Below are 27,852 nucleotides of genomic sequence, written 5' to 3'. Positions count from 1 at the left end.
GGTCTATAGGGGACTGCAGCCCAATGAGGGTCCAGATGGGCGTCTATAGGGGACTGCAGCCCAATAGGGGCCCCTATGGGTGTCTATGGGGGCTCCCAACCCTACGTGGCTCCCTATGGGGTCTATAGGGTATCGTAGCACTATAGGAGCCCCTATGGGGGTCTATGGGGGATCCCGGCCCCAGGGGGCTCCTATGGAGGTCTATAGGGGACTGCAGCCCAATGAGGGTCCAGATGGGGGTCTACAGGGGATCCAGCCCTATGGGGGTCCCTATGGGGTCTATAGGGGCTCCCAACCCTATGGGGCTCCCTATGGGGTCTATAGGGTGACGTAGCACTATAGGGGCCCCCATGGGGGTCTACAGGGGATCCAGCCCTACGGGGGTCCCTATGGGGTCTATAGGGTAACGTAGCACTATAGGGGCCCCCATGGGGGTCTACAGGGGATCCCGGCCCGGGGGGGTCCCTATGGGGTCTATAGGGCCCGGCCGCCCCACAGGGAACCCCGCCCGCCCCCTACGCGGCGCTGCGAGGGCCGTGGCCGCTCCCGCCCCATCTCTATGGTGCGGGGGGGGGGGGTGGGGGGTGGGGGGCGATGCCACTCCCCGTCTCTATGGTCCCCGCTCACTTCCGCTTCTGGCCCCGGAAGTGACGTGCGGAGCTACCGGAAGCGGCGGCGAAGGCGCTTCCGGGTGTGGGAGCCGGCGGCGGTTCCGGCGGGCGCGGAGGTGAGTGCGGCCCCGCCCCCGCCCCGCGGCCCCGCCCCCGCCCCGCGGCCACGCCCCCCCGCCCCGCCCCGCCCCCCGGCCCCGCCCCCTGAGTCTCTTTGGGGTGGGGGGGTGTCACCGCACCCCGGTGACGTCACACCCCGGTGACGTCCCTTGAGGTGGCCCCGGCCCTCGGTGACGCCCTATAAGGTGTCCCCGAGCCTCCATGACGTCATCAGCGCTGTCCCCGGCCCCTTGTGACGTCATCAGCGCTGTCCCCAGGCTCCTCGTGACGTCCTGGTGGCGTCCCCCACCCCACATGGATGTCCCCAACCCCCTGGTGACACCCCACAGGGTCTTCCCAGCCCCCGGTGGTGTCCCCCCAGGTGTCCCCAAGCCCATGTCAATGTCCCCAACCATGTCCCCATCCCGTGGTGCCGTCACACAGGGTGTCCCAAGACCCTGGTGATGCTCTGGTGGCATCTCCACACCACGTAGATGTCCCCAACCCATGGTGACATCCCACAAACTGTCCCCAACCCCTGGTGACACCCTGGTGGCTTCTCCACACCATGTTGATGTCCCCAGTTGTGTCCTTAGTGTCCCCTGGAGATGTCCTCAGTGGTGTCCCAAGACCCTGGTGATACCCTGGTGGCATCTCCACGTCCATGTCCCCAGCCCATGGTGACATCCCATAAGGTGTCCCCAGCCCCTGGTGATACCCTGGTGGCTTCTCCACACCACGTTGACATCCCCATACTCTGGTGACGCCCTGGTGTGGAGATGTCCCCAACTCCTGGTGACGCCCTGGTGGCTTCTCCACACCATGTTGATGTCCCCAGCTGTGTCCTTCATGCCCCCTGGGGACGTCCTCAGTGGTGTCCCCAGGTCCTGCTAATGGCTTGGTGGCTTCTCCACACCACGTAGATGTCTCCAGCCCTGGTGACATCCCATAAGGTGTCCCCAACCCCTGGTGATACCCTGGTGGCTTCTCCACACCATGTTGATGTCTGCCGCTGTGTCTTTAATGCCCCCTGGGGACGTCCTCAGTGGTGTCCCCAGGTCCTGCTAATGGCTTGGTGGCTTCTCCACACCACGTAGATGTCTCCAGCCCTGGTGACATCCCATAAGGTGTCCCCAACCCCTGGTGAAACCCTGGTGGCTTCTCCACACCACGCTGATGTCCTCAGCTGTGTCCTTAATGTCCACTGGGGATATTCTCAATGGTGTCCCAAGACCATGGTGATGCCCTGGTGGCTTCTCCACCCCACCTTGATGTCCCCAGCCCCTGGTGACACCCCATATGATGTCCCCAAACCCTATTGCTCTTCTCTCAGGTATCTCCAGACCTTCGCTGACGACCCCGGTCCCCGCTGGCGCTCGTCCCCGCGGCCATGGCGGAGGCGGTCCACTACATCCATCTCCAGAACTTCAGCCGTTCGCTCTTGGAGACCCTCAACGGCCAACGCTTGGGCGGCCATTTCTGCGACGTGACGGTTCGTATCCGTGAGGCCACCTTACGGGCCCACCGCTGCGTCCTGGCCGCCGGTAGCCCCTTCTTCCATGACAAGCTGCTTTTAGGTCACTCGGCCATCGAGGTGCCACCCGTTGTCCCCAGCGGAGCCGTACGGCAACTGGTAGAGTTCATGTACAGCGGTTGTTTGGTGGTGGCCCAATCGGAAGCTCTGCAGATCCTCACCGCTGCCTCCATCCTTCAGATCAAGACGGTCATCGATGAGTGCACCCAAATCATCTCCCAGAGCCGCGGGCCCAAGGCCTTGGCCCCTCCCACCCGCCCGCCGCGCCCCGACGTCACCCCGGCACCCGCCGATCTCCGTCACAAGCTCCCGGTGGTGCCGGAACCCGACGTCCGCTTCGGGTCGGCCGAGCCGCCGTTGAGTTGCCACAGCCGGAAGCAACGGCAACCGTTGCGTCTCCAACTGCCGGTCAAGGAGGAGGAAGAAGAGGAAGAAGAAGCAGGAGGAGGCGCCGCCATCGCCGGTGACGACGGTTTTGTCCCCCCGCCCTTCGCCGCCGAAGAGCCGCCGTTCTTCGGCGCCGCCGAGGTCTTCACCGACGCCTTCTTGCCACCGTGGCCCGGCGAGGACGGGGGCAAGTTCGGGCCCGACTGTAGCCTGGAGGCGCCGGGGCGGGCGCCGGCGTTCGGGGCCAAGGTGGTGACGGGGGGGAACGGTTTTGGCTTCGCGCCGCCGCCGCTCTACGAGGGGGGCGTGGAGGTGGGGCTGAGTGGAGGAGGTGTCACCTCGGTCCCCGAGGTGCCCCAGCCCGGCCCGTCGCGGTGTCCCGAGCCCTCCTACCAGTGCGGGCACTGCCAGAAGACCTTCAGCTCCCGCAAGAACTACACCAAACACATGTTCATCCACTCCGGTGAGGGGACACGGTGGGGACATGGGATGGGGGACGGTGACACGGGGCTCACGCGGCTCCCTGGGGGGGCTGCGGGGCTGGTTGTGGGGGACACGGTGGGGGAGGTGGGGACATGGAAGGGTGGGGAGATGTTGGGACTTGAGGGATGTTGGGGGGACAGTGAGGTGACAGGGACATTGGGGTGGTGACGCTGAGGGAGGGGGTGTGGAGGGGTGGGGACAGGGGGATGTTGGCCTGTGTTGACCCATGTTGCTCCATGTCAATCCATGTTGACACATGTTGCTCTGTGTTGCTCCATGTTGACGTGTTGCTCCACGTTGATCAGTGTTGACCTGTGTCACTCTGTGTTGACTCATGTAGACCCATGTCACTGTGTGGTGACCCACATCAGTCTGTGGTGACCCGTGTTGATCAGTGTTGTTCCATGTTGCCATGTGTTGCTCCATGGGATCAGTGTTGACCTGTGTTCACCCATGTTGACCCATGTTGACCAACCCGTGTTGCTTGATGTCAATCCATGTTTGCACATGTTGCTCTCAGTTGATCCATGTTGACATGGGTTGCTCCGTGTTGATTAGTGTTGACCCATGTCAGTCTGTGTTGACCCATGTTGATCCATGTTGACAAAGTGTTCACCAAGTGTCACTCCATGTCAATCCATGTTGGTACATGTTGCTCTGTGCTGATCCATGTTGACATGTGTTGCTCCATGTGATCGGTGTTGACCTGTGTCACTCTGTGTTGACTCATGTAGACCCATGTCACTGTGTGGTGACCCACATCCGTCTGTGGTGACCTGTGTTGATCTAGTGTTGATCCATGTTTGTTGCTCCGTGTTGGCACATGTTGCTCTGTGTTGCTCCATGTTGACATCCATTGCTCCATGTTGATCAGTGTTGACCCATGTCACTATGTGGTGACCCATGTCCGTCTGTGGTGACCCATGTTGCCCATGTTGATCTCCATTGTCTTGTGTTGACCCGTGTTGCTCTGTTGATCCCCGTTGACCCGTGTTTACCTGTGCCAACCAATGTTGACCCGTGTTGACCCCTGTTGATCTATGCTGACCCATGTCGCTCTGTGTTGCTCCATTTTGACCTATGTAGGCCTGTGTTGATCCATGTTGTCCCATGTTGATCCAGTGTTGACCTGTGTTGACCCATTTTGACCTGTGTTGATCAGTGTTGACGCATGCCAATCTGTGTTGACCCATGTTGATCCATGTTGCTTTGTTAATCCAGTGACCCGTGTTAGTCCGTGTTGCTCCATGTTGACCTGTGTTGCTCCACATTCACCCATGTTGATCCACGTCGCTCGGTGTTGCTCCATTTTGACCCATGTTGATCTGCTGACCCATGTTGACCTGTGTTGACCTAAGTTGATCCACGTTGACTTCTGGAACCCCATTGACCCATGCTGATCTGTGTTGACCCACGTTGATCTGTGTTGACCTATGTTGGTCCATGTTCACCCATGTCACTTCATGTTACCTGTGTTGACCCATGATTATCTGTGTTGATCCATGTTGACCTGTGTCGATCCATGTTGACGTGTTGATTCATGCTGACCCATGTTGACCCATGCTGACCCATTAACTTGTGTTGCTCCATGTTGATCCGTGTTGACCTGTATTGATTCATGTTGACCCATGGTGACCTGACAACCTGTGTTGCTCCATATTGCTCCACGTTGACCTGTATTGATCCATGTTGACTCATGTTGGCCCCTGTCAACCTGTGGTGCTCCATGTTGCGCCCTGTTGACCTGTATCCGTCCATGTTGACCCCTGTCGACCTGTGTTGCTCCATGTTGCTCCATGTTGACCTGTATTGATCCATGTTGACCCACGCTAATGCAAGTTAACCCTTATCGATGCTCCATGTTGGTCCATGGTGACCTGTATTGATCCATGTTGATCCATGTTGACCTGCCAACCTGTGTTGCTCCATGGTGATCTGTGTTGATCCATGTTGACACATCAACCTGTGTTGCTCTGTGTTGCTCCATGTTGACCTGTATACATCCATGTTGACCCCTGTCAACCTGTGTTGCTCCATGTTGACCTGTATTTATCCATGTTGATCCATGTTGACCACTGTCAACCTGTGTTGCTCCATGTTGACCTGTATTGATTCATGTTGACCCACGTTGATCCAAGTTAACCCTCATCAATGCTCCATGTTGCTCCATGTTGTCCCATATTGATCCATGTTGATCCATGTTGACCTGCCAACCTGTGTTGCTCCATGGTGATCTGTATTGATCCATGTTGACTCATGTTGACACGTCAACCTGTGTTGCTCCGTGTTGCTCCCTGTTGACCTGTATCAATCCATGTTGACCCCTGTCATCCTGTGTTGCTCCATGGTGACCAGTATTGATCCATGTTGACCCATGTTGACCGCTGTCGACCTGTGTTGCTCCATGTTACTCCATGTTGACCTGTATTGATCCATGTTGACCCACGTTGATCCAAGTTAACCCTTATCAATGCTCCATGTTGATCCATGTTGACCTGTATTGATCCATGTTGACCCCTGTCAACCTGTGTTGCTCCATGGTGACCTGTATTGATCCATGTTGACTCATGTTGACCCATCAACCTGTGTTGCTCCGTGTTATTCCCTGTTGACCTGTATCCATCCATGTTGACCCCGTTGACCTGTGTTGCTCCATGTTGCTCCATGTTGACCCATATTGACCCATGTTGATCCATGTTGACCACTGTCAACCTGTGTTGCTCCATGGTGACCTGTATTGATCCATGTTGATCCATGTTGACCACTGTCAACCTGTGTTGCTCCATGGTGACCCATGTTGACCCCTGTCGACCGGTGTTGCTCCATGTTGCTCCATGTTGACCTGTATTGATCCATGTTGACCCACGTTGATCGAAGTTAACCCTCATCAGTGCTCCATGTTGATCCATGTTGACCTCTATTGATCCATGTTGACCCCTGTCAACCTGTGTTGCTCCATGTTGACCTGTATTGATTCATGTTGACCCACGTTGATCCAAGTTAACTCTCATCAATGCTCCATGTTACTGCATGGTGACCTGTATTGATCCATGTTGACTCATGTTGACCCCTGTCAACCTGTGTTGCTCCGTGTTGTTACCTGTTGACCTGTGTTGCTCCATGTTGCTCCATGTTGACCTGTATTGATCCATGTTGACCCACGTTGATCCAAGTTAACCCTCATCAATGCTCCATGTTGCTCCATGTTGACCCATATTGATCCATGTTGATCCATGTTGACCACTGTGAACCTGTGTTGCTCCATGGTGACCTGTATTGATCCATGTTGACTCATGTTGACTCCTGTCAACCTGTGTTGCTCCATGTTGCTCCCTGTTGACTTGTATCCATCCATGTTGACCCCTGTCGACCTGTGTTGCTCTATGTTGCTCCATGTTGACCTGTATTGATCCATGTTGACCCATGTTGATCCATGTTGACCCACACTGATCTAAGTTAACCCTCATTAATGCTCCATGTTGCTCCATGGTGACCTGTATTGATCCATGTTGACTCATGTTGACACGTCAACCTGTGTTGCTCTGTGTTGCTCCCTGTTGACCTGTATACATCCATGTTGACCCCTGTCAACCTGTGTTGCTCCATGGTGACCTGTATTGATCCATGTTGACCCATGTTGACCGCTGTCGACCTGTGTTGCTCCATGTTGCTCCGTGTTGACCTGTATTGATCCATGTTGACCCATGTTGATCCAAGTTAACCCTCATCAATGCTCCATGTTGCTCCATGTTGACCTGTATTGATCCATGTTGACCCCCATCAACCTGTGTTGCTCCGTGTTATTCCCTGTTGACCTGTATCCATCCATGTTGACCCCTGTTGACCTGTGTTGCTCCATGTTGACCTGTATTGATCCATGTTGACCTGTGTTGATACAAGTTAACCCTCATCAATGCTCCATGTTGACCCATATTGATCCATGTTGATCCATGTTGACCTGCCAACCTCTGTTGCTCCATGGTGACCTGTATTGATCCATGTTGACCCACATTGATGCAAGTTAACCCTCATCAATACTTCATGTTGCTCCATGTTGACCCATATTGATCCATGTTGATCCATGTTGACCTGTATTGATCCATGTTGACCCCTGTCAACCTGTGTTGCTCCATGGTGACCTGTATTAATCCATGTTGACTGATGTTGACCCCCATCAACCTGTCTTGCTCCATGTTGCTCCATGTTGACCTGTATTGATCCATGTTGACCCACGTTGATGCAAGTTAACCCTCATCAATGCTCCATGTTGCTCCATGTTGACCTGTATTGATCCATGTTGACCCACGTTGATCCAAGTTAACCCTCATCAATGCTCCATGTTGCTCCATGTTGACCTGTATTGATCCATGTTGATCCATGTTGACCACTGTGAACCTGTGTTGCTCCATCGTGACCGGTATTGATCCATGTTGACCCACGTTGATCCAAGTTAACCCTCATCAATGCTCCATGTTGCTCCATGGTGACCTGTATTGATCCATGTTGACTCATGTTGACCTCCGTCAACCTGTGTTGCTCCGTGTTGTTCCCTGTTACCTGTATCCATCCATGTTGACCCCTGTTGACCTGTGTTGCTCCATGTTGCTCCATGTTGATCTGTATTGATCCATGTTGACCCACGTTGATCCAAGTTAACCCTTATCAATGCTCCATGTTGCTCCATGTTGACCTGTATTGATCCATGTTGACCCACGTTGACCTGTATTGATCCATGTTGCTCCATGTTGACCTGTATTGATCCATGTTGATTCACGTTGACCCGTCAACCTATGTTGCTCCATGTTGCTCCCTGTTGACCTGTATCAATCCATATTGACCCATGTTGACCTGTATTGATCCATGTTGATCCATGTTGACCTGTATCAATCCATGTTGACCCATGTTGACCTGTATCGATCCATGTTGACCCGCACTGATCCCTGTTGACCCGTATTCATCCAGGTTGACCCACGTTTGTCTCTCTGTAGGTGAGAAGCCCCACCAGTGCTCCATCTGCTGGCGCTCCTTCTCACTCCGTGACTACCTGCTGAAGCACATGGTGACCCACACGGGCGTCCGCGCCTTCCAGTGCGGCGTCTGCTGCAAACGCTTCACCCAAAAGAGCTCCCTCAACGTCCACATGCGCACCCACCGCCCCGAGCGCTTCCAGTGCCGCCTCTGCACCAAGGGCTTCTCGCACCGCACCCTCCTCGAGCGCCATGCCGCTGCCACCCACCCCGTGCCACCGCCGGGGCCACCGCCGGGGCCACCACCACCTGAAGCTGGGCTGGCAACATGGGCAGGTGCTGAGGCTGCGGGTGCCGGCCCTGCTCACACGGCGTGAGGGTGCCCCGGGGGGGTCTCTGTCACCCCTGAACCGCCTCGGGGGTGAGCTGTGGGGCTCTCCTGTGCCCATGGATGAGCACCCTGGGGTGAAACCTGGAGGACTTTGACCCCACACCAGCCACGGGTTTAACGCCCTGGATGGACAGACGGAGGGAGATGGGGTCCGTCCCATTTGTCCTCTCCTGGTGACATGGTTTCCGTCCCCCAAACCACGGTGGTGGGGGCGGTTAAAGAGACTTGGTGGTGCGGGCGGGTGGTGGAAATCAACACGTGGGGTTTAAGGACTCTTGGAGTGCTGTTATTGCCATTTTTGTCCCTAAAAATTCTCCCCCCTCCTCACTGCTCACCTACTGAATGGTGGGTACCAACCGTGGGCACGTGGCCACCACGGAAGGGCCACAGTAGCAGTTGGCCACATCATGGGACCTCCCCAAGTCTTTGTGATAATGACAGATGCCAGTGGGACCAAACTACATGCCCATGGCCACTACAGACTAGCTGTAGTAGCCATTGGGCCATGTCATGGGTCCTCCCCAAGTCTTCGTGTCACCTTCAACCCCAGTGCCATCTCTTTTTGGCGACATGGCTTCTCCATGAGCCAATGGGAGACACCAGTGGGGCAAAACCACATCCCCATTGGCCACATCATGGGCCCTTCCCAAGTCCTCGTGTTGACAATGGGCACCAGTGGGGTCAAACCACATCTCTGAGGCCACCACAAAAGGGCTGTAGTAGCCATTGGCCAAGTCATGGACCCTTCCCAAGCCTTTGCATTGGTGATGGGCACCAAAAAAGGCCAAACCACATCCCCATGGCTACCACAGAAGGGCTGCGGTAGCCGTTGGCCACATCATGAGTCCTCCCCAAGTCCTTGTGTCCACATTTGTCCCCAGACCCATGGCTTTTTGCCTACATGGGTTCCCCACAAGCCAACAATGGGCATTGATGGAGCCAAGCCATGTCCCCGTGCCACCACAGAAGGGTCACAGAGTCATTGACCACATCATGGGTCCTCCCAAAGTCATTTACATTGATGATGAGTGCCAGTGGGCCAAACTACGTCCCCGTGGCCACCACGGAATGGCTGTAGCAGCCACTGGCCACATCATGGATCTTCCTGAAGTCTTTGTATTGACGATGGGCGCCAACGGGGCCAAACCATGTCCTTGTGGCCACCACAGAAGGGCTGTAGCAGCCATTGACCATGTCATGGATCCTCCGTGAATCCTCTTGTTTACGATGGGCACCAGCCGGGCAAACCACATCCCTGTGGCCACCACAGAACGGTTGTAGCAGCCATTGACCATGTCATGGATCCTCCATGACCTTTCTGTTGATGATGGGCACCAGCAGGGCACACCACATCCCCATGGCCACCACAGAAGGGTTGTAGCAGCCATTGACCATGTCATGGATCCTCCATGAATCCTCCTGTTTACAATGGGCACCAGCCGGGCAAACCACATCCCTGTGGCCACCACAGAACGGTTGTAGCAGCCATTGACCATGTCATGGATCCTCCATGACCTTTCTGTTGATGATGGGCACCAGCAGGGCAAACCACATCCCCGTGGCCACCACAGAAGGGTTGTAGCAGCCATTGACCATGTCATGGATCCTCCATGACCTTTCTGTTGATGATGGGCACCAGCAGGGCACACCACATCCCCATGGCCACCACAGAAGGGTTGTAGCAGCCATTCACCATGTCATGGATCCTCCATGACTCCTTCTGTTGACGATGGGCACCAGCAGGGCAAACCACAGAACGGTTGTAGCAGCCATTGACCATGTCATGGATCCTCCATGACCTTTCTGTTGATGATGGGCACCAGCAGGGCACACCACATCCCCGTGGCCACCACAGAAGGGCTGCAGCAGCCATTGACCATGTCATGGATCCTCCATGACCTTTCTGTTGATGATGGGCACCAGCAGGGCAAACCACATCCCTGTGGCCACCACAGAAGGGTTGTAGCAGCCATTGACCATGTCATGGATCCTCCATGACTCCTTCTGTTGACGATGGGCACCAGCAGGGCAAACCACATCCCTGTGGCCACCACAGAAGGGCTGCAGCAGCCATTGACCATGTCACAGATCCTCCATGACCTTTCTGTTGATGATGGGCACCAGCCGGGCAAACCACATCCCCATGGCCACCACAGAAGGGCTGTAGCAGCCATTGACCATGTCATGGATCCTCCGTGAATCCTCTTGTTGACGATGGGCACCAGCAGGGCAAACCACATCCCTGTGGCCACCACAGAAGGGCTGCAGCAGCCATTGACCATGTCATGGATCCTCCATGACCTTTCTGTTGATGATGGGCACCAGCAGGGCAAACCACATCCCTGTGGCCGCCACAGAAGGGTTGTAGCAGCCATTGACCATGTCATGGATCCTCCATGACTCCTTCTGTTGACGATGGGCACCAGCCGGGCAAACCACATCCCTGTGGCCACCACAGAAGCACCATCATCTGCTCCACCACCTCCTCCCCTCTCCTTGGGAAGCCTCTCAGAGCCCTTGGTGGGCCAGGGCCAGACCAGGCACCTGCTCAGCTGCATGGAGGCGGCGGTGGCGAGCGAGGTGGGAGCCACGGCTGAAGGTCTTGGGGCAGTCGGGGCAGCGGTAGGGCTTCTCACCGGTGTGGGTGCGCTGGTGCTGCAGGAGGTTGGAGTTCTGGGTGAAGCTCTTGGCGCAGGCACCACACTTGTAGGGCTTCCGGGTACCCAGGGGGCATGTGGGGGGCAGCCCCCAGGGCCAGCCCAGGCTGGGTGACGGGGGAAGCGGTGGCGACGTCACCAGGCTCTTGGGGGTGTCCGTCTCTGGGGACTTCATGGTGCCTATGGGGACATGGAGATGGACGTCACCATGGGGATCCCTAATTGCCCTCCCCGAGCTTCTTAATTGCCCCCAGTGTCCCAAATTGATCCCTGGAATTCCCAAATCACCCCTGAGCTCCCAAATCACCCCTTGATCTCCCTCACTGTCCCCCCCAGGATCTCCCAAATTGCTTCCCAAGCCATATGGTGGCCTCTCAGACCCAAATCTCGTTTGGAGATGGCCAGGAGGAACATGGAGGTCATGAACGGACCTGGGTTGGAGCAAAGACCCCTTAGAAATCCTCTGTGTCCCCCCTACCCTGGTGGGATGGAGCTGGGGAAGAGACCCAGTGATGTGGTGGGTCTCCATCCTTGGAGGGTCTCCATCCTTGGAGGTTCCTCAGACTTCACTGGGAGGAGCCGTGAGGAACCTGGATGAGATGGACCTGCTTTGGTTGGTGTTAGACCTGCTTCAGACCCCTCCTCTGTCCCAAATCTCATTTGGAGATGGACCGGAGGAACATGGAGGTCATGGATGGACCTGTGTTGGAGCAAAGACCCCTTAGAAATCCTCTGTGTCCCCCCTACCCTGGTGGGATGGAGCTGGGGAAGAGACCCAGTGATGTGGTGGGTCTCCATCCTTGGAGGGTCTCCATCCTTGGAGGTTCCTCAGACTTCACTGGGAGGAGCCGTGAGGAACTTGGATGAGATGGACCTGCTTTGGTTGGTGTTAGACCTGCTTCAGACCCCTCCTCTGTCCCATGATGCTTTGCGGTGCCCCCTCTGTCCCCCACTCCCCGTCTGGGCTCACCTCTGTGGGCGCCGGGTCTTGTCCCCCCATCCCCGTCCCAGTCACTGGGTGGCTCCTCTGGGGGCTCCATGGCCTGTGGGGAGACACAGGGTGGGGGGTGAGCACCCAGACCCCCCCAAAAAGAGGACCCAGGTGTCTGGGGTGGGGAGGGCACCCTCTGCCGGGGCTGAAGAGACTGGGGGGAGCCCTGGGGGGTCACCTGGGTGGGGGGGGACAAGGGGGACCTTGGGGGGGGTCACTATGGGGGTGCACCGAGGGTGAAGGGGGGGACCCCAAAAGGGGTGAGCGGGGTGGGGAGGGGACAGGGGTGACATGGGAGGTTCACCCATGGGACCGGGGGGTGCTCGGGAGGGGGGTGCAGGGGGGGTCCGAGCCGGTCCCGGGGTGCCCCCCCCCACCTCACCTGACCACCGAGGAGCCGCCGCTGCCGCCCCCCGCCCCCGTCCCCGGGAGCGCTCAGGCTCCGCTCGGGGCTGCTCCGCGCCGCTCGGAGGACCGCGATTCGATGGTATTAACCCCCTCGATGCCGGATTCGGGGTTCTCGGTGATGGATTTGGTGACACCCAACACCCGTTTCGGTGTCCCCAAGAGCCACTTGTGTCCCCACGTGTGTGTGACAAGGCCGGAGCGCTGGCGGTGGCTCCTTGACGTCCCCATCACGATGGGGAGTTAAGGGGATTCCTCATGTCCATATTCTGGGATTCTTTGGGGTCCTGATGATGGATTCGGTGACACCAGGTTCCCGTTTCGGTGTCCCCAAGAGCTACTTGTGTCCGCATGCGCGTGTGTCAAGGCCAGAGGGGTGGCGGTGGCTCACTGATGTCCCCATCATGACCAGCAGAGTTAAGGGGATTCCTGTGGTCCATATTCTGGGGTTCTTGGTGACGGATTTGGTGACACCCAACACCCGTTTCGGTGTCCCCAAGAGCCACTTGTGTCCCCATGTGCATGTGACAAGGCCAGAGCGCTGGCGGTGGCTCCCTGACGTCCCCATCATGACGGGCAGAGTTAAGGGGATTCCCTGTGTCCGTATTTTGTGGCTCTTTGGGGTCCTGGTGATGGATTCGGTGACACCCGGTTCCCGTTTCGGTGTCCCCTAGAGCCACTTGTGTCCCCACTGGTGTGTGACGAGGCCGGAGCCGTGTCCAGAACCAGCCTTACCCCAGGCCCAAGCCCAGCCCTTGAGCAGCTCCTTGCCCCAGGCCCAGCCCTAGGCCACCATCAGCACCCGGTCTGAGTCCTCCCTCCCCCCCAGCCTTGCGCGGAGCCCCCTTTGCCCCGGGCCGCCCCGCAGCCCCCTCCCCTCCCTCTGTGCTTCCACCCACCGCGGACGAACCGGAGTGACTCCGGACTTGCTCTAAGGATGGTTGAGGTGCTTGCAAAGGTGATTGGTTCGCTGAACTGTCGATCAGAGCTTCTGCCCCGCCTCCCCGAGAACAGTGGAGACCGATTGGCTGAGCGCAACGTCCATCTTAAAAGTCACCGCCTTTCATGAAGTGTTTCGACCGCTGGTTGGTCCAGCGCTTGCCGGCCCTTTCGGCTTCCCTTTTCGCCCTCCCACCGTGGGGGTGGAGCGCTTGGAAGAAGCGGATTGGGTCCATGTGCTGTCAGTCCGCCCTCTCCAGATGCCTATTGGCTTAATAAGGTGCGGCCTCCACCCACTGAGTGAGCTGATTGGCCCGCTCTCTGTTAACTCCTCCCCCCACGCGCCTCACATACTGGCGGCTCCTTCCCGCCCCTCGCTACTGTCCCGCCTTCCCCATCCACCTCCCATTGGCTTCCCGCCCTGTCAATCTCGCCTAGTCCCCTCCCCTCTCGGCGCACAGCAGGCGCTGATTGGCTGATCCCAGAGGAGGAGGAGGAGCCTGCTGCGCGCTCCGCCGGCGGGGGGCTCGTTGAGGAGGGGGGCAGCGGCCGCCATGTCGGGGCCGGAGCTGGAGGCGGCTGATCCCGCCGGGCAACGACCGGATTCTTTGGACTTATTGGAGCGTTGCGGCGTTTGCCGGGAGCGGCTGAGGGGCGAGCGGGGACCGCGGTTGTTGCCTTGTCTCCACTCGGTTTGCCGGGAGTGTCTGAGGGCCGCGCCGAGCCCCGCCGCCGCCCCGGAGGAGCCAGGTGAGGCGAGGGGCGGCTGAGGCACCTCAGGGGCGGCTTAACGGAGAGGGGCGGCGGGTGTTAACCGGGGTCAAAGGACCGTGTGAGGCCCCGCTAAAGCGAGGAACCGCGCACGACCGTGACCGGGAGGGTGGTGCTGAGGGGAGCGAGAGCCCGGCAAGGGGGTGTGAGAGGCCGGGGAGGGGTTACGGACAGGTAGGGTGGCACCAAGAGCCCTGGGTGGGTGTGAGAGGGGTCAGGGTGGGCCTGGGTGGGTGTGAGAGGGGTCAGGGTGGGCCTGGGTGGGTGTGAGGAGGGGTCAGGGTGGGCCTGGGTGGGTGTGAGGAGGGATCAGGGTGGGCCTGGGTGCCCATGAGGAGGGATCAGGGTGGGCCTGGGTGGGTGTGAGAGGGGTCAGGGTGGGCCTGGGTGGGTGTGAGGAGGGATCAGGGTGGGCCTGGGTGGGTGTGAGAGGGGTCAGGGTGGGCCTGGGTGCCCGTGAGGAGGGGTCAGGGTGGGCCTGGGTGGGTGTGAGGAGGGGTCAGGGTGGGCCTGGGTGGGTGTGAGAGGGGTCAGGGTGGGCCTGGGCGGGTGTGAGGAGGGATCAGGGTGGGCCTGGGCGCCCATGAGGAGGGATCAGGGTGGGCTTGGGCGGGTGTGAGAGGGGTCAGGGTGGGCCTGGGTGCCCGTGAGGAGGGATCAGGGTGGGCTTGGGCGCCCATGAGGAGGGATCAGGGTGGGCTTGGGCGCCCATGAGGAGGGGTCAGGGTGGGGCTGGGTGCCCGTGAGGAGGGGTCAGGGTGGGCCTGGGCGGGTGTGAGAGGGGTCAGGGTGGGCCTGGGTGCCTGTGAGGAGGGATCAGGGTGGGCCTGGGTGGGTGTGAGGAGGGGTCAGGGTGGTCCTGGCCATCTGTGGGGGTTTGAGGGAGGGATCAGGGTGGGCCTGGGCGCCTGTGAGGGCATTTTGAGGGTGCTGTGGGATCGGAGCTGTGCTGAGGGGTGCCAGCGGACCCGTGCGTGAAGCAGCTGGAGGTGCCATCAGCACCCTTGGCTTCTCCAGGGGCTCCTGAGTGGGGCTTTGGCTGGATGGGGAGTGGCCCGTGGGGTCTCCTCAAGCTTCCCGTGCTCGACGGCCTCCTTGTGCCCCCCCCAGTTTACCACAGCGGGCAGCCCCCAACTGCTGTGACCCCACCGGGACCCCTGCGTCCTTCCCACCATGGGGTTGTCCCACCCCAGGGGTGACACTGACTTGCCGGTGGTTGCCTCTGCTGCGGCTCCTCGTCGCCATCTCCGTAGCCCTCTGCCTCGGCGGGGAAGCTTCTGGAGAGATCAAAAGCGCCACATCCTCTGCGGGAGATGGCATCTCAACTGTCACTGCGCTGGGAGGAGGAGGAGGAGGGGACAGCCACCGGGGGCCGTGGTGGGGCTCCACATTTGGAGTCTCCAAGGTCACCGTTGGGAGCCAAGATCTCCCGGTTTCTTCTTTCTCTGCCGAAGCTCGTTAGCAGCCCACCCCGCTAACGAGCCACCCCCTTTTCGGCAGCCGTGAGGGGACTCTCTAGTGACAAACGGTGGTGACCAGGGTTTGGGGTGACCCTGGGGCCCCCCCCATGACGCTCCCCGTCCCCACAGTGGTCGACTGCCCCGTCTGCAAAAACCAGTGTCACCTGAAGGACGTCGTGGAGAACTACTTTCTGAGGGACAACGGGACCGAGGCGGCTGCCACCAGCCAGGGATCCGGTCAGGTAACGCGTCGTTTAATGCTTAATTAACGATTAATGAGGGTGAAGCAGGGGCCCGGTGTCCCCATGTCGTGTCTCTTGTGTCCCCCCCCCACCACCAAGTGCTGCACGAGCTGCGAGGACAACGCGCCGGCCACCAGCTACTGCGTGGAGTGTTCGGAGCCGCTCTGCGAGACCTGCGTGGAGGCTCACCAGCGTGTCAAGTACACCAAGGACCACACGGTCCGGGCCGCAGGTGTGTCCGTGTCACCGCGTCCTTGTCACCGCGTCCGTGTCACCGCGTCCTTGTCACCGCTCTCTCACCGCCCTTTCCGAGGTGGCCACCTCGTAGGTGGCATCTCCGGGTGCATCCGAAGGTGCCTCAACGGTGCTTGTGCCCGTCCCACCGTGACACCTACTCCGCCAACGGGGCCTGTTTGGCGCCGGTGACGCCGCGATGACGTCATGATGACGTCACGGTGACGTCACGCCGCGTTTCCCCGCAGGCAGCGGCAAGGCGAAGGAGAAGGAGCGCGCCGTCTACTGCTCCGTGCACAAGCACGAGCCCCTCGTGATCTTCTGCGACACGTGCGACGCGCTCACCTGCCGCGACTGCCAGCTCAACGCCCACAAGGACCACCAGTAATTAACTGATTAAAAGTTGATTAGGGTTAATTAGCACTTGAATCGATTATCCTGCTTGTTAGCCCTTAAAAACGGCGTTTTGAGGCGAGGCAGATGAGGAAGAAATTAGTTGTCAGAAAATGTCATCAGCGAGGCCCCGCGGCGCCTTAAATGTGTTTTTGATGAATATTTGATTAATTAAACTGATTAATTAGTTATTGAAATTAGTTACAGGCTGATTATTCTCATCAATTAGTGATTGATTTTAAAAATCAAACTCATTAGTTGGCCAACAACTAAACGGATTGACGGAGCTGAGTGTTAATTTTAGTTAATTTTTGGTTTTTAACTAAACAGATTATCTGATTAATTATTTTGATAATTAGCGGACTGGTGGGTTTGAGGAGCTGAAGTTGCGTTTCGGTTTGAAGGAATTTGGCGGTAATTTGCTAGTCATGAAAAATCTAATTAGTTTTTCAGTTATTTCAATTAGCTTGATTTTAAATGGGATTTTAAATGGGATTTTAAATGGGATTTTAAATGGGATTTTAAATGGGATTTTAAATGGGATTTTAAATGGGATTTTAAATGGGATTTTAAATGGGATTTTAAATGGGATTTTAAATGGGATTTTAAATGGGATTTTTAATTTATTTTTATGGATTTTATGGATTTTATGGATTTTAATTTATCTTTATGGATTTTTATGGATTTTTAATTTACGGATTTTTATGGATTTTAATTTATGGATTTTAATGGATTTTTAAGGATTTTAATTTATGGATTTTTATGGATTTTACAGGATTTTAATTTATCTGTATGGATTTTACAGGATTTTAATTTATAGATTTTACAGGATTTTTAATTTATTTTTATGGATTTTTATGGATTTAATTTGTGGATTTTTATGGATTTTTAATTTGTGGATTTTTATGGATTTTTAATTCGTGGATTTTTAATTTATTTTTGTGGATTTTTCTGGATTTTTAATTTATCTTTATGGACTTTTAATTTATCCTTATGGATTTTTAAGGATTTTTAAAGTATCTTCATGGATTTTCAGTTGATTTTTTTTAAAACCCGACTGATTTTACTCTCAGACTGATTAAATTTCCTGCTGTAATCGATAACTAATTTAATTCATTACCTGATTATCGGATTCCCTGATCGATTCGTTACATTAAAAGCATTTTTGATGCATAAAGATCTCACGCAGTTCAAGCAAAGAACTAATTAAGTGAAACTTTTGTGGCTGATGAGTGTTAGCCAGCCCCTAATTAATTAGGTTATTAATGCCTAACGAGTTTAACGAGGCAGGTGGAGAAGCATTGAGCGGGTAACTCAGTCACGTCGCTTCTCCAGTGACTCCAGGAGACAGGGGGGGTCTCAGTGGGCGCTATTTTGGGGTCACTGGTGGGAGGGGGCTGCACCCACTGAGGTATTTTGGGGTCCACAGCCCCCCCTCACCCCGCTGCACCTCCCTTTTCCCCCCTCCCCCCTCCCTGCAGGTACCAATTTTTGGAGGACGCCGTGAGGAACCAACGCAAGACGTTGGCGACGCTGGTGAGACGCTTGGGCGACAAACACGCCAGCCTGCAGCGCTCCGCCAAGGAAGTGCGCACCTTGTACGTGCCCCCCACCAAACCCCGAGGGGGGAAAATTATCTGCCCCCACCCCGGGGGGGAGTTTATTTGCCCCAGATGGGCGTATTTCCTGGAGAAACTTGACTGCGCATGGCTTGGATGGGCATACGCTTCGCTGGGTAAAGAACTGACGGGATGGCCGGGCCCAAAGAGTTGTGGGGGATGGAGTTACATCCAGTTGGTGGCCGGTCACAAGTGGGGTTCCCCAGGGCTTGGTACTGGGACCTGTTCTCTTGAATATCTTGAGTAGCATCATCGTCTTCTTGAGTAGCATCATCGTCTTCTTGAGTAGCATCATCGTCTTCTTGAGTAGCATCATCGTCTTCTTGAGTAGCATCATCGTCTTCTTGAGTAGCATCACCGTCTTCTTGAGTAGCATCACCGTCTTCTTGAGTAGCATCACCGTCTTCTTGAGTAGCATCACCATCATCTTCTTGAGTAGCATCACCATCATCTTCTTGAGTAGCATCACCATCATCTTCTTGAGTAGCATCACCATCATCTTCTTGAGTAGCATCACCATCATCTTCTTGAGTAGCATCACCATCATCTTCTTGAGTAGCATCACCATCATCTTCTTGAGTAGCATCACCATCATCTTCTTGAGTAGCATCACCTTGAACATCTTGAACATCTTGAACATCTTGAACATCTTGAACATCTTGAACATCTTGAACATCTTGAACATCTTGAACATCTTGAACATCTTTAATAATGTCTTTAATATCTTTATCGATCCGGACGGGGGGATCGAGCGCACCCTCAGCAAGTTCGCAGATGACACCAAGTTGGGCGGGAGTGTTGATCTGCTGGAGGGCAGGAAGGCCCTACAGAGGGATCTTGATAGGTTCAATCGATCGACCGAGGCCAGTTGGATGAGGTTCAACAAGGCCAAGTGTTGGGTCCTGCTCTTGGGGCACAACAACCCCCTGTAACGCTCCAGGCCTGGGGGAAGAGTGGCTGGAGAAGGACCTGGGGTGTTGGTTGATGGCTGGTGAATATGAGCCACCAGTGTGCCCGGGTGGCCAAGAAGGCCACCAGCATCCTGGCTTGTGTCAGCACTAGTGTGGCCAGCAGGACTAGGGCAGGGGTTGTCCCCGTGGACTCGGCACTGGTGAGGCCGCACCTCGAATCCTGGGTGCAGCTTTGGGCCTCTCACTCAAGAAAGACCTTGAGGTGCTGGAGCGAGTCCAGAGAAGGGCAACGGAGCTGGTGAAGGGTCTGGAGAACCTCTGAGGAGCAGCTGAGGGACCTGGGGGTGTTTAGTCTGGAGAAAAGGAGGCTGAGGGGAGACCTTCTCGCTCTCTACAACTACCTGAAAGGAGTGTGTAGCGAGGTGGGGGTCGGTCTCTTCTGCCAAGTGGTAGGACAAGAGGAAACGGCCTCAAGTTGCACCGGGAGAGGTTTGGGTTGGAGATCAGGAGAAATGTCTTCACCCAAAGGGTTGTCAAGCATTGGAACAGGCTGCCCAGGGCAGTGGTGGAGTCATCATCCCTGGAGGGATTTAAAAGCCATGGAGATGTGGTGCTGAGGGCTATGGGGTAGTGGTGGCCTTGGCAGTGCTGGGTTATGGTTGGACTTGATGATCTTCAAGGTCTTCTCCAACCCAACCGATTCCATGATTTACCCCCCCTCCCCCCTTCTCTCCTGGCAGCATCCGCCAAGTGACGGACGTGCAGAAACGGGTGCAGGTGGACATCAAGATGGCCATCCTCCAGATCATGAAAGAGCTCAACAAACGCGGCAAGGTGCTGGTGAGCGATGCTCAGGTGAGCCTGACGCGGTGCCACCACCTTCCCCCTTGTCACCATCCCTCTACCCTGAGGTGACATTGTCCCCCCTCCTCGCAGCGGGTGACGGAAGGGCAGCAGGAGAAGCTGGAACGGCAACACTGGGCCATGACCAAGCTTCAGCGACACCAGGAGCACGTCCTCCGCTTCGCCTCGTGGGCCTTGGAGAGTGACAACAGCACCGCTCTGCTGCTCTCCAAGAAGCTGGTGAGATACCCAGGAGCTCCCAGACACCCCCAGGGAACCCCCCTGAGATGGGGACAATTGGTGTCCCCATCCCGTCACTGTCACTCTGCTCTTGGGGACCGCTGGGGACCTGGGTGGTGGAGAGCAAAGCCAAGCTCAGGGCTGGGCGGTGTCTCGCCCTGGTGTCCCCTGTTCTGGGGGGACGTGGGACAAAGTGGGGTCTGATGATGGTCACTTGAGGTGGGGTTTGTCCCCAGGGTGCCCCATGTCCCCAGCTGCCTCCAGGGTGCTGCACCCAAGGACGTGCTGGGAGCCCACCCTGCCAGGGGGATGGTCACAGCGGGTCCCCTCGGGGTCCCTGTGATGTGATGGGTGTCACATCAGGTCCCCTCAGTGTCCCTGTGATGTGATGGGTGTCACATCGGGTCCCCTCGGGGTCCCTGTGATGTGACAAGTGTCCCCAGGGTGCTGCCATGTGTCCCCTCGGGGTCCCCATGATATGATGGGTGTCTCTGGGGTGCTGCCACGTGTCCCCTTGGGTCCCTGTGACGTGACAAGTGTCCCCAGGGTGCTGCCATGTGTCCCCTCCGTGTCCCCACGATATGGTGGGTGTCTCTAGGACGCTGCCACATGTCCCCTTGGGGTCTGTGTGATGTGACAAGTGTCCCCAGGGTGCTGCCATGTGTCCCCTCCGTGTCCCCACGATATGGTGGGTGTCTCTAGGACGCTGCCACATGTCCCCTTGGGGTCTGTGTGATGTGACAAGTGTCCCCAGGGTGCTGCCATGTGTCCCCTCCGTGTCCCCACGATATGGTGGGTGTCTCTAGGACGCTGCCACATGTCCCCTTGGGTCCCTGTGATGTGACAGGTGTCCCCAGGGTGCTACCACGTGTCCCCTTGGGGTCCCTGTGATATGATGGGTGTCCCCAGGGTGCTGCCCCCTGTCCCCTTGGGGTTTGTGTGATGTGACAAGTGTCCCCAACATGCTGCCATGTGTCCCCTCCGTGTCCCCACGATATGGTGGGTGTCTCTAGGACGTTGCCACGTGTCCCCTTGGGCTCCCCACGTTGTGACATGTGTCCCCAGGGTGCTTCCATGTGTCCCCTCCGTGTCCCCACGATATGGTGGGTGTCTCTAGGACGTTGCCACGTGTCCCCTTGGGCTCCCCTCACTGTGACAGCCACCCCCAGGACACTGTCACACGCGTCCCCCCCCGAGGTCCCCACGTTGTGACAATCCCCCCCCCCTGCCCCCAGATCTGCTTCCAGCTCCACCGCGCCCTCAAGGCCATCGTGGAGCCCGTGGAGCTGCAGGGTGACATGAAGTTCCAGTGGGACCTCAACGCCTGGACCAAGAGCGCCGAGACCTTCGGTGAGGGGACACCCATGGGGACACCCTGGGGACACCTGGACCCCCCCCCCCGACACCCCTCACCTCCCTCCACAGGCACCATCATCTCAGAGCGGAGCCCCCAGCCGCTGGCCACCAGCCCCCAGCCACCGGCCACCAGCCCCCGTGGCCCCGGCCCGGCTGTGGGCGCCTCGCAGGTACCTCCGGGTGGTGGCAGGGGACATTTTCTGGGGGGTCCCGCACCCATGGGTGCCTCCCTGGCAATGCCACCCCCCCCTCAATCTCTCTCTTCTCCAGGGTCCCCTCCAAGCCACGGTGGTGAGCAAAGGACAATACACCCCTGGGCTCCTCCTGAAGTCCCCCGTGGGACCCCAGATGGCGACTGACAAGGGACAAGGGACCCCTGATGTCCCCCAGAGCGGTGGCGGGGGGTTGGGGGTGCCCCCCCTGCCTCAGTTTCCCCTGGGAAGCGAGAGTCTGGGCTGCCCCCAGTTGTCCCCCCCACACCTTCACCCGCAGACGGCCGAGAGCCCTGGGGACACGGGTGGTGAGCTCGGTGAGTGGGTGACACGGGGAGGGGGGTGACACGGCGGGGGGTGACATGGGAGGAGGATGAGGGGTGGGGACGAAGGCCCCTGACGTGGCTTTTTCACAGCAGCCAACGGCTCCCCCGAAGCCGCCGTCACAGAAGTGAAGAGGTGAGTGTGGGGGGACACCCCTGTCCCTTGTCCCCAGGGATTGGGTGGCCCTTGTCACCTTGTGCCTTAGGGGGGGTGGCTTTGGACACCCCCTGTGTAGCTGTTCGGTGTCACCCCATACCTGGGACCCCTGTCATGCTGTCCCCAGGGGTGGCTTAGACAGCAGTGTCCCTTGTCACCCTCATCCTGGGACCTCACCCCACACCAGGGACCCTGTCCCTTGTCACCCCCATTCTGCGACCTCACCCCACACCAGGGACCCTGTCCCTTGTCACCCCACACCAGGGACCTCACCCCACACCAGGGTCCCTGTCCCTTGTCACCCCCATCCTGCGACCTCACCCCACACCAGGGACCCTGTCCCTTGTCCCCTCACACCAGGGACCTCACCCCACATCAGGGTCCCTGTCCCTTGTCACCCCATGTCCCCTGTCATGGGGGACACTCTTCCACCCCATACTTAGGGTTCCCCCCACCTTGTCACCTCAAACCCCGCGGTGACCGCAGTCCCCTGTGTCCCTTGTCACTCCATACCCAGGCAGGGAGGACAGGGGACAGGGCCACCGTGTCCCTGTCGCCATCCCTGGGTGGTGGGACTCCATCCTGGGGGGTCTGCCAGCTGGGAGAGACCTCATTTGGTGGCTTGGGGGGAGGGTGGCTGCCTGGTGGCCTCCCAAGATGCCCTAACGACCTCGTTATGCAGGAGGAGACACGTTCATTCTCTTGGGGAGGAGGAGAAGTTCGTTAAGAAGCTGCTCGTTAAGCGGTAACGAGGGGGGTTGGGGGGCGGGGGGGGGGGTTAAGGCACCTCCACACCGACAGCGAGTTGAGGGGGTGGAAGATGGAGCCTGGGCCTGGGGACAACCAGGACAGCCCTGTCCCTTGTCCCCCAGTAGCCACAGGTGACTGGGACGCCCCTGTCCCTTGTCACCCTGTACCCAACACTCCCCTGTCCCTTGTCACTCTGTTTCTGGGGTCCCCCCCACCTTGTCCCCTGTACCAGGGGGTGACCAGGGTCCCCCTGTCCCTTGTCACCCTGTACCCAGCACTTCTCTGTCCCCTGTCACTCTGTTCCTGGGGGTCCCCCCTTCTTGTCCCCCTGTGCCAGCGGGGTGGCTGTGACCCCTGTCCCTTGTCACCCTGTACCCAACACTCCCCTGTCCCTTGTCACTCTGTTTCTGGGGTCCCCCCACCTTGTCCCCTGTACTAGGGGGGTGCCTGGGGTCCCCCTGTGCCAGGGGGTGACCAGGACCCCTCTGTCCCTTGTCACCCTGTACCCAACGCTCCCCTGTCCCTTGTCACTCTGTTTCTGGGGTCCCCCCACCTTGTCCCCTGTACCAAGGGGGTAATTTGGACCCCTCTGTCCCTTGTCACCCTGTACCCAGCACTCCCCTGTCCCTTGTCACTCTGTTCCTGGGGTCCCCCCTCACCTTGTCCCCCTGTGCCAGGGGGTGACCAGTGTCCCCCTGTCCCTTGTCACCCTGTACCCAACACTCCCCTGTCCCTTGTCACTCTGTTCCTGGGGTCCCCCCACCTTGTCCCCTGTACTAGGGGGGTGCCTGGGGTCCCCCTGTGCCAGGGGGTGACCAGGACCCCTCTGTCCCTTGTCACCCTGTACCCAACACTCCCCTGTCCCTTGTCACTCTGTTCCTGGGGTCCCCCCACCTTGTCCCTCTGTACCAGGGGGTGACCAGGGTCCCCCTGTCCCTTGTCACCCTGTACCCAACACTCCCCTGTCCCTTGTCACTCTGTTTCTGGGGGTCCCCCCTTCTTGTCCCCCTGTGCCAGCGGGGTGGCTGTGACCCCTGTCCCTTGTCACCCTGTACCCAACACTCCCCTGTCCCCTGTCACTCTGTTCCTGGGGTCTCCCCTCACCTTGTCCCCTGTACCAGTGGGGTGACCAGGTCCCCCTGTGCCAGGGGGGTGACCAGGGTCCCCCTGTCCCTTGTCCCCTTCATGCTGCAGGGTGGCTGGGGACCCTCCCTGGTGGTGGCCCCCTCACCCTGAGGTCCCCAGCACCCCAAATCCCACAGAAACCACCCCAGGAGGGCTGAGGAGGGTCCCCCAACATCCTGATTTCCCCCTCCCCCACCCCAGGAGCCGCCCCCCCGGGGGTCCGGCCTGCGCCCTCCTCCGCAAGGTCCCTCGCGTCAGCCTCGAGCGCCTCGACCTGGATCTCTCGGGGGCGGCGCAACCCCCCGTTTTCCGCGTCTTCCCCGGCACCTCGGCCGAAGATTTCAGCCTCATCATCATCGAGCGAGGGGCGCAGCCCAGCCCCCCCGTCGCCATCAAGGTGGGCGCTCCCCTGTCCCCCTGTCCCCACCTCTGTCCCTCTGTCTCACCCCCCCTCTCCCCCCCCCCCCCCCCCCCCCCCGCAGGAGGAGCAGCAAGAAGCCGCCATCGGTGACGCGCAGGACACCAAACCCGTGGGGTTGGTCCCGGAACGTTCCGGGCTGCCGGAACCCACCAGATCCTCGCTGGGGTTGGGATCCGTCCCCCCGGGACCCCCCCCCCGAGGTCCCGGCGTCTCCTGTTGCCGCGTCTGCTGCCAGGCCGGCGCCGTGGTGATGTGTGACCGTTGCGAGCGCTGCTACCACCTCGATTGTCACCTCCCCGCCCTCCTCAAGGTCCCCAGGTACGCCCGATCCCCTGGGATCTACTGGGCAGCCTGGGGATCCGCTGGCCCTTGTCACCTCGCCAGGTCCCCCCGCGTCCCTGGGATCCGCTGATCTCTTGTCCCTGAGGGTCGCTGCCCTCCCTGTCCCCTTGGGGCTCCTCTGGCACTGCTTGATCTCTTGGGATCTTCTGCTCTCCTGTGGGATCCCCCTTGCTGGGGGGGGATCCTCGGGGATCTGCTGCTCCCCGGATCTTTGGGGATCACCCAGAGCCACCAGATCCCTGGGATCTGCTGATCTCTCGCAGGATCTCCTCCTCTCCTGTAGGATCTGCTGCTTTCTCGTCCCAGGACAGGGGTGGAATTGGTCCCTGATTGCTTGGGGGGGGGATCCTGAAGTCCCACTAGATTCCTTGGGTGATCCCTGGCCTCTGGGATCTGTCTGCCCACCCCAGATCCAGTTGGTCCCCAACCCAGAGGTCCTTGGCCACCACTGGTGCTTGACCTGAGTCCGTATCTCTCCCTTGGGATCTTCTGCTCTCCCTTGGGATCCCCCTTGCTGGGGGTTCCTGCCCCTTGGCATCGTGGGCAGGGGGAGGATCCTCAGGGATCTGCTGCTCCCCCGATCTTCAGGGATCACCCAGAGCCACCAGATCCCTGGGATCTGCTGATCTCTCGCAGGATCTACTCCTCTGCTGTAGGATCTGCTGCTTCCTCGTCCCAGGACAGGGGTGGAATTGCTCCCTGATTGCTTGGGGGGGGGATCCTGAAGTCCCACTAGATTCCTTGGGTGATCCCTGGCCTCTGGGATCTGTCTGCCCACCCCAGATCCAGTTGGTCCCCAACCCAGAGGTCCTTGGCCACCACTGGAGCTTTGGGAGCCACTTGACCCAAGTCTGTGTCTCTCCCTTGAGATCTGCTGGTGTCTTTTGGGATCTGCTGATCCCTCCTCTGAGGGGGTTGTGGCCACCTGGGTTTTCTGGTCCTTGGTTGCTACCAGATCCCCAGGATTTGCTGGTTGTTGCCCCTGGGATCTTCCATCCCCGTGGACCAGGCCAGCTCTCATGGATCCACACAGGGACCACCTGGAGATCCCATCTCGATCCTTGGGGAGGTCCAGCCCTGGGGGGGGGGGCTGCTTTCTGCCATCCAGGGGAGGGATCCAGCTCTCCAGCCCAGACCCTCTGGGATCTCCTGGCCCTTTATCTGCCTTGGGATCTTCCCTGGTGATCCCAAATCCTGGGGGAGAACCTCTGGGGCTCTACTGCTCCATCCCTCACCCTCCTGGATCCCTTGTAGATCTTCAATCCACCTGGGGACCTACACAGAGACCCAGATCCCTTGGGGATCTCCTGCCCTGATCCCCACGCCTTGATCTCAGATCACTTGGGACCTCTTGGATCCCTGAGGAGCTGCTCTCCCCCCTCCATCGCAGCCCCCACCCCTGGGGAGCTCCGGGCCTCAAGCCCGAGGGCTCTGCCCACACCAGAGGGGACAAACGGCGAGGGAGGGGGGACACCCTGATCCCTCAACCCGATCCCTCCACCCTGATCCCTTCTCCCGCTCCCACCAAGCCCCGAGTGGAGGTGTCTGCTGTGCCAGGACCTGCCACCCCCCAACGAGGACCTCGCCGCCGGCTTCCAGGAGGGGCCACCCCACAAACTTTGCCCCCTGGACCAACAGGTGTGTATCGGGGGGTGGGGGGTGATCCCAGGGATCCGCAAGGGATCGAGGGATCCTTTCAAATCCCCACAGAAATGCGAGTACGTGCTGCTGGAGCTGCTCTGCCACGAGCCTTGCCGGCCCCTCCACCGTCTGTCCAGCTCCCTGGTGAGTCCTGGGGTGCGGGATCCAAAGTGGGGGGGGATCCCTCACCCCTCCCCCCGGGATCCCTCACCCCTCCCCCCGGGATCCCTCACCCCCCCTTGGGATCCCTCACACCCCCCCCGGGATCCCTCACCCCCTTGGGACCCCTCACCCCCCCCAGGATCCCTCACACCCCCCACCGGGATCCCTCACCCCCTTGGGACCCCTCACCCACCCCGGGATCCCTCACACCCACCCCCGGGATCCCTTACCCCCCCACCCTGGGATCCCTCACCCCCCTCCCCCCAGTATCCCTCACCCTCTCCCCCCAGTATCCCTCACACACCCCCCCTGCCCCAGGTTCCCTCACCCCCTCCCAGCCCCGGGATCCCTCACACACCTTCCCCCCGGGACCCCCCACCCCCTGGGCATCCCTCACCCCCACCCCCTGGGATCCCTCACCCCCACCCCTGGGATCCCTCACACCCCCCCGGGCATCTCTCACACCCCTGGGGATCCCTCACCCCCCGGGATCTCTTACACTCCCCCCCCCGACCCTGGGCATCCCTCACCCCCACCCCGGGGATCTCTCACCCCCCCGGGATCCCTTACACCCCCCCCCCCCCACCCCGGGGACCCCTCACACCCCCCTGGGACCCCTCACCCCCACCCCCAGGATCCCTCACACCCCCCGGGACCCCTCGATTCCCCCTCCCCAGGACGCCCACGACGCCATCGACCTCACCCTCATCCGCGCCAGGCTCCAGGAGAAGCTCACCCCCCACTACCGCTGCCCCGAGGAATTCGCCTCCGACGTCTGGAGGATGATCCGACAGTTCAACCGCCTCACCGAGGTGCGGGACGGACCCCCCGGGGGGGGTTTTTTGGGGGGCTAAACCCCCCCTCACCTCTATTTTCCCCTCCCCAGGACAAGGCCGACGTTCAGTCCATCCTGGGCCTGCAGCGGTTTTTCGAAGCTCGCCTCAACGCCGCTTTCGGCGACCGCAAATTCTCGTCCGCCCTCGTCCCCCTCAACCCCGTCATCCCTGTGGACGAGGCCGAAGGCTCCCCGGCTCCCCCCGCTGCCCCCCTGGCACCCTGATGCCCCCCCCTCACCCCCCCCCCACCTTGAGGGGGGTAGCGGTGACCCCAAGGACCCTGGTGGTGTCCCCCCCGTCAGCGTCTGTCAGAGAAATAAAACCAGCGTCGTCTCCTCCCACGTCTTGGG

At 58.9% G+C, this 27,852-nt stretch overlaps 2 protein-coding genes across 2 annotated transcripts; both read left to right on the top strand.

Moving 5' to 3' along the window:
- The first annotated feature begins 643 nt into the window (after positions 1–643).
- On the top strand, positions 644–8,741 carry ZBTB45 (zinc finger and BTB domain containing 45). Its single transcript, XM_068421818.1, has 3 exons — positions 644–727; positions 2,044–3,094; positions 8,103–8,741. The coding sequence occupies exons 2-3, from the start codon at positions 2,101–2,103 to the stop codon at positions 8,456–8,458; spliced, it is 1,350 nt and encodes a 449-aa protein (XP_068277919.1). The 5' UTR covers positions 644–727; positions 2,044–2,100; the 3' UTR covers positions 8,459–8,741.
- Positions 8,742–13,965: 5,224 nt separating this feature from the next.
- Positions 13,966–27,834, top strand: TRIM28 (tripartite motif containing 28). Its single transcript, XM_068421819.1, has 18 exons — positions 13,966–14,214; positions 15,825–15,937; positions 16,037–16,169; positions 16,420–16,555; positions 18,046–18,162; positions 19,835–19,949; positions 20,031–20,177; positions 21,413–21,527; positions 21,603–21,703; positions 21,804–22,062; positions 22,162–22,204; positions 22,908–22,970; positions 24,302–24,497; positions 24,583–24,839; positions 26,393–26,501; positions 26,574–26,648; positions 27,344–27,478; positions 27,553–27,834. Exons 1-18 carry the CDS (start codon positions 14,019–14,021, stop codon positions 27,724–27,726), a joined length of 2,484 nt encoding a protein of 827 aa, XP_068277920.1. The 5' UTR covers positions 13,966–14,018; the 3' UTR covers positions 27,727–27,834.
- Positions 27,835–27,852: the final 18 nt, after the last annotated feature.

Source organism: Nyctibius grandis, chromosome 36 (genome assembly GCF_013368605.1).
Source record: "Nyctibius grandis isolate bNycGra1 chromosome 36, bNycGra1.pri, whole genome shotgun sequence".
Classification (NCBI taxonomy): domain Eukaryota; kingdom Metazoa; phylum Chordata; class Aves; order Nyctibiiformes; family Nyctibiidae; genus Nyctibius; species Nyctibius grandis.
Note: the sequence above shows the minus strand (reverse complement) of the source record. Positions and strands in the feature narration are given on the sequence as shown.

Bases quoted from the DNA above. Each gene is read 5' to 3' on its own strand.
- ZBTB45 (XM_068421818.1), top strand. From the start codon at position 2,101: ATGGCGGAGGCGGTCCACTACATCCATCTCCAGAACTTCAGCCGTTCG. The intron at 3,095-8,102 runs GTGAGGGGACAC...GTCTCTCTGTAG, and splicing joins ACACATGTTCATCCACTCCG to GTGAGAAGCCCCACCAGTGC.
- TRIM28 (XM_068421819.1), top strand. From the start codon at position 14,019: ATGTCGGGGCCGGAGCTGGAGGCGGCTGATCCCGCCGGGCAACGACCG. The intron at 15,938-16,036 runs GTAACGCGTCGT...CCCACCACCAAG, and splicing joins CCAGCCAGGGATCCGGTCAG to TGCTGCACGAGCTGCGAGGA. The intron at 22,205-22,907 runs GTGAGTGTGGGG...CTCGTTATGCAG, and splicing joins GCCGTCACAGAAGTGAAGAG to GAGGAGACACGTTCATTCTC.